Consider the following 5,481-nt stretch of genomic DNA (forward strand, 5'->3'; position numbering starts at 1 on the left):
AGGTGAAATTATTTTACCATTGGGAAAGAATCGTTCTTTTAATGAGAAATCAATGACACGTTCGTGTTGCACCATTCGAATCGCATTTATTATGAATGGCTTTTCGCCGATGGGGAGCTTCGCGAACAATATTGTTGAAATATTTTCTCCTTAGACACCCACAATCATATAGTAGTCAAGATAATTCGTTGCATAATATTTACACGATATGGAAACGACGCTACTATCTTTTCAGACACTGTGAACACGACCGGCCCCGAAATACTCGACGCCATACTTCAGGTATCTGTGAAGCACTCACTGCTGTCTCAAGTTCAATTGATGCACGATGGAAAAAAGCGCTCTCGAGATACGCTTGGCATGGTTTATCATAAAGCAATTCCATGTAATGGCTTTTTCAGTGTATGTACACAACAGATACTCCAATTGGAATTGCTCCAAATATGGTTGATTTCAAGGGCAACGCAATCGCGGAGAATAATCGAAACTGTCCGGGCAGAAGGTCAAGGTAAGGCATCGAAGTGCGTGAAGATTCAACGACATCCAGACGTGAGATGACATCAGCTGCTGTTTCTCACGTAGCTGATAAGCACGAGGCAATATTACCGGCATCGATCACTGACCGATCTAGAGATATACAAGTAGTTATCTTGCATGAGGAAGACCGCAATCGTTGTCAACGATAGTCGACAGTAAGCCGTAGGCAACATGGGGACGCACAGCACCATATTTGCCTTTCTAGGCGCAGCTTTGTACCTTTGCGCCGTTGCTTTGGGTAAACAACTAGATTTATCTTATGGTTCGTCCCATTTTCAAGTCCCCAATATTTATTGGATTGGTTCGATCATTCTGTTGGGGAGAAATCAAATCCCGTGGGAGGCTTCGTAACCCCTGAAATATCTTAAAGCCTCTTGTGGATAACTGTGAAGTCTTGACCCAACATCCCTTAGCTTTACTGTATACGTGTACTGTTTGTTTGTTTATAAAATTTTTTTATAAACTGCCATACTGATAACTATCCTTGTTTGCAGGTGAGGAACTGTCAAATGATACGGCACTCGACGCGTCTCTCGTAGCTAGCAAGGTGGACAAAAATTGACGATGAGCATTATAAATATACAGTTTATTGGTCGACTGTGATATTAAGGGTCATTTTTCTTTTCAGTCTACCACCCTGACGTGGGGGACTCCCTTTCCAAACCGAGCGATTAGCGTATATTCAGGAAATTTAATCACGCTTCGCATGGTCAATGAATTTGAAGATTTGAGCAGCTGTACAGCCAAGTTACCAAGTGTGAGTATAAAAGGCATGAATTCAGAAATCTAAGAAAGTGTATTGAAGTACGTAGCTACTAATGAATTTTATCTGTTCAGGGTGAAGAATTTAACGTTCTTAACGCCACCAATGACAGTTTGGATGATATCCGCTCCTACGGTCAATGTGGTGTCACAATTCGAGTGAACAGCGACCATACGGGCACCTGGCGATTGGATGCTATAACTGGAGAAGAAATAAACTATTTTGCGACTTTCTCAGTCTCGGTTCTACAATATAGCAATGCTTCCACTGAGGTTGGTATACATTTTCGTGCTCGGATTCACTGGACAAGGTTTAATCATCGAGGATTGTTTTCCAGTTAACAGTGTTGCACGTCGAACGCGGTCAATCAACCACCATGACTTTTGGTCCAAGCGATGCGACTTCATGCAGGCTCACAAATCCGAGCGGTCAAACCTTGCCTTTGGAAGTAGGATCTTGCCAAATAGAAATCTCGACCGTCACCAGCGTACATGAGGGATTCTGGACGGCAAGCTACAGTATTGCAGGAAGAATGGATCTCATAGAACACGTGACTGAGGTCGTTGTTTACGGTACGCCATAAGCCTTGACACTGGTCGCTTCTCTCAATTCACGTTTCACTGATCGTTCGTCATCTTCTTCTTCTAGATAGTAGCTCGTTCAATGCCACCGTTACGGTTTCTGAAGATGGCAGCGTGAATCTACTTTGTCGCGTGCGGGCCTCATCCTATTCATTATGTCAATTTGTGAAACCGGATGGAGAAATCTTAAATGTTCTCGAGGCTATCGGTGATGACAGGTAAACTATTATTATCCAGCCGGAACTAAGTAATAGGAGGAAATGATAATTATTGAAGAAAATATCGCGTGACTTTGCAACAGGTACCTTTATTACGGACTAGGGACGCAGTCTTCGCAAGAGCACGACTGTGGAATAACCATCTTGGAACCAGCCTCCTTAGATTATGGAGTGTGGAGGTGTATCGTTAACACTGACTCAGGGTTGTCAGGTGCAGTGTTAACAGTGCCTACCTCTGAAATAGATGTAACCACAAATGTTTACACTCCGCATATCACGGAAGACGTGTACGTCAAAAAGGGTGATAGTTTCACGGTGAGTTTCGGAACTAAGTGTTCCTGTGTCTTCCGAGTACCATCGATTATTTCCATGAATGAATCAATAAAAATGGAGTCTTTTTCGTTCGGTTTTTAGATCAAGTGTAACGTGGACACGGAATTGAGATACTGTTGGGTGCGTAGCCCCAATGGTACGGCCTACTCAGTATCCTCAACCGCATCTTCATCCTCGACTCTCTTCTACGATGGAATGGGTCTGTCATTCGGAGAGTGTGGCGCCGTAGTTCCAGCTTCCGAAGAAACGGATGAAGGTGATTGGCAATGCAGGATGGGGACTGTCGATGGACAGGAAGTTAGCACAAATATCAGCATCATTGTTACAGGTTCGTCAAATTGCTGGTTTACTGTAATCTTTTGCCATATCAAGATGGATTTGAACTCTAGAATTTAAAGATGACTGGGCAATCGTTATCTTGTACGTTCGAATGAATGCTTGGATTAGATATCCAAATTACTTTGATGTCGTGCAATAAGATACAACATATATCGTGGAATTAAGTGCTCACTCTCAAGATAGCGTAATTACTTGCAGAAATGTAATATCGAGTACAAAGTAAGACCTAATTAAACCGATCCCGAACATTTATCACTAACGTATCAATTTGATGACAAGCTAATGCGGGAGACCGTCTAGGAATTTTTCGTGTCTGCTTATCGCTGTTCGTAAAGGATTTGATTGAGCAGGTGATTTCTTTATGACTCGATGTCTGTTCGACTGTAGATACGCCACTCGTCCCCATCGCAAGAGTGGTGTCCTTGGGGCAGAGCTTAACGCAGCTATCTTGCTTCGTACCTCCTGGATATGAATATCCCATCAACTACTGCCGATGGATACAACCGGATGGAAGTGGTATCCAACAGTCGACGAACTCCCGGTATAAAACTGGACAAACAATCACTAGCTGTGAGCTAGAATTATTGATGGGTATGTGTCTGACTGTTCGAACGAAACTAAACACAGTTTTTGAACTTCATCATCATTTTAATACTTCTACAAATCATTTCCCTCTTCCAATATTTAGGAGTGCAAGAATCCAATGACATTGGAAACTGGACTTGCGTCGCAGGTCTAGAAGGAATCTCCGAAGAGGTCTCAGCCACCATCCAGGTTCAACGAGTAACAGCCGAGCATACCAGGAACCGTCAAAGTTATTCTTTCAGCATGATTCTTAGCATCGGTATGGCCGTGACCATTATCGCTGGCCTTATCGCAGTTACGATCCGTTCTAAGCTGGTGAGGAACAAGAAGTCGGACCTGCCCCCTAGGTACCAGGAGCATGGCACGGGACTTCATTGCTCGACGCTCCCCGTTACTAATCAATCATGATTTTGGCGCATCGGAAGTTGATATTTTGCACGCATTTGATTATCGGTACCCTACTTTTTTTTTCAAAAACAACGTGTATGGACGTTTATAGTTTATAATACTTAGTCGTATCTGCAAGGACAATGGATTCAACTACATCTTAAATCTTCTTCCACGCCCTCATCCCACGTATCTTCGATATTCACCATAAATCCTATGACCGCCTCAGGAAAGTGTCGTTTATTACGTCGTCGCAAAATACCCGGCCGCAACCCGCAGGCAGCACGTTTCTCGAGAACACCGATAATTGCATGTTTTTGACAAATCTCCAGCACGGTGACCGAAAAAGTTGCTGATCTAGGGACAAAAAAAAAATGAAAAAATTACACACATCGTCTTACATCGCTGAACGCAAAGAGCTCGATCCGCCCCACGAACGTTTCGTCCCCCGGAAGATCCTCGCCCGGGGGCATGAAAGACGGACCTCATCTAGGCGAAGCAGTGCACGCCCACGCCTCGAGTGGTTTCATTACATCCACATGGGCTTGCTTCGAGATATGATGGCGCACCTCTGCGCCAGTAGGTTTTGGCGCGTGCGAATGTATGCGCAGGGCGCGTGTCGTGACGACTGCGATAATGGAATATCGCGCATCCGGAGTAAGGGTTCATCGACGTGCGGATGCAGCGGGGCGCCCCACTTCCCGGAGTACGGCTGCAACAACATCACATCGGGTGCTGTGAGAACCTCCATCCTGGACTGCCGAAACCGAGGCCTGCAAGAGGAGGCACGCAGGCAAGCACGCATCACGCACGCACGCATAGCGTTTGGCCGATTCTCGTGGGCGCGTGAAATAACCCGCGGGAAATTGGTATATCGTTGGATACTTCCATTGTCAGTATGGGAAGAAGGTCGTGAATTATGACTCTCGAGTTTTGTGTAGGGTCGTGTAAACATCTCGATTGCGTTACAGCTGGTATCTGCCTGTGTCTATACCTGTACGATTTCGGGGGAAGAGAGAAACATAGTCGTAGGCATATTAAAAACCGGGTATTTTTTCTGAATGATCCTGAATAATGGGTCTTAATTTTATTACGGATGTTTACAAGCACTTCAAAGTACATTATACAATCATGTAACAGCTGAAATTTAGTACTTGCTGCTTTTCATAGTAAACAGCCTGTACGGTCGTTCACTATGCCTATATCCAAACTCGGCTGGAGTATTGACTGGTGTTTGTATTTTATTGGGACGAATCAATATTATAATCCGTTGAGAGCAACAATTAATAATAACTTTTCTCAGATCTATACCAAAAAAGAATGGTTCTAGAATTATCTTTGCAAACTTGTAAGATTTCCAAGAGGGAGTGTTCAAAGGAAGGAATGACTTCCCTACTCCGTCCTAATGTCACCTAGAACTGTGATAATCTAGATCGATGTAACCAAAAGCCGGATAACAAGTAAATGTGTATTAGACACAAGGCACGAACAATGTTTTCGCATCTTATTCATAGCTTAAAATAAACGCTGAAAATAATTAAAACGTTTATTTTTCTCGGTAATACAACTTCGGCCAGTCCGATGATGGAGTTTCCGAGAGTTTCGTGAGAAAAATTACAAAGGAAAACGAACCAAATATATCTGAACAGGCGATTAATAGCTCCTTGACGCGAACACGGTACGAAGAGATGAGTGAGATGAGAGTTCCGTTGCGTCTCGTTAATATACGTGGGTAGCC

At 43.8% G+C, this 5,481-nt stretch overlaps 1 protein-coding gene across 1 annotated transcript; it reads left to right on the forward strand.

The window, feature by feature from the left end:
* Positions 1-660: 660 nt before the first annotated feature.
* On the forward strand, positions 661-4,756 carry LOC124409430. The gene is made up of 10 exons (XM_046887031.1): positions 661-775; positions 1,032-1,084; positions 1,166-1,294; positions 1,375-1,572; positions 1,638-1,872; positions 1,949-2,099; positions 2,183-2,414; positions 2,514-2,760; positions 3,159-3,362; positions 3,460-4,756. Exons 1-10 carry the CDS (start codon positions 709-711, stop codon positions 3,762-3,764), a joined length of 1,821 nt encoding a protein of 606 aa, XP_046742987.1. The 5' UTR covers positions 661-708; the 3' UTR covers positions 3,765-4,756.
* Positions 4,757-5,481: the final 725 nt, after the last annotated feature.

The sequence above is a fragment of the Diprion similis genome, chromosome 8 (assembly GCF_021155765.1).
Source record: "Diprion similis isolate iyDipSimi1 chromosome 8, iyDipSimi1.1, whole genome shotgun sequence".
NCBI classification, from domain to species: domain Eukaryota; kingdom Metazoa; phylum Arthropoda; class Insecta; order Hymenoptera; family Diprionidae; genus Diprion; species Diprion similis.

Excerpts from the sequence above, each read along its gene's own strand:
- LOC124409430 (XM_046887031.1), top strand. The coding sequence starts at position 709 with ATGGGGACGCACAGCACCATATTTGCCTTTCTAGGCGCAGCTTTGTAC. Across the intron at positions 776-1,031 it reads CCTTTGCGCCGTTGCTTTGG|GTGAGGAACTGTCAAATGAT; the intron begins GTAAACAACTAG and ends CCTTGTTTGCAG. Across the intron at positions 1,873-1,948 it reads GACTGAGGTCGTTGTTTACG|ATAGTAGCTCGTTCAATGCC; the intron begins GTACGCCATAAG and ends TTCTTCTTCTAG.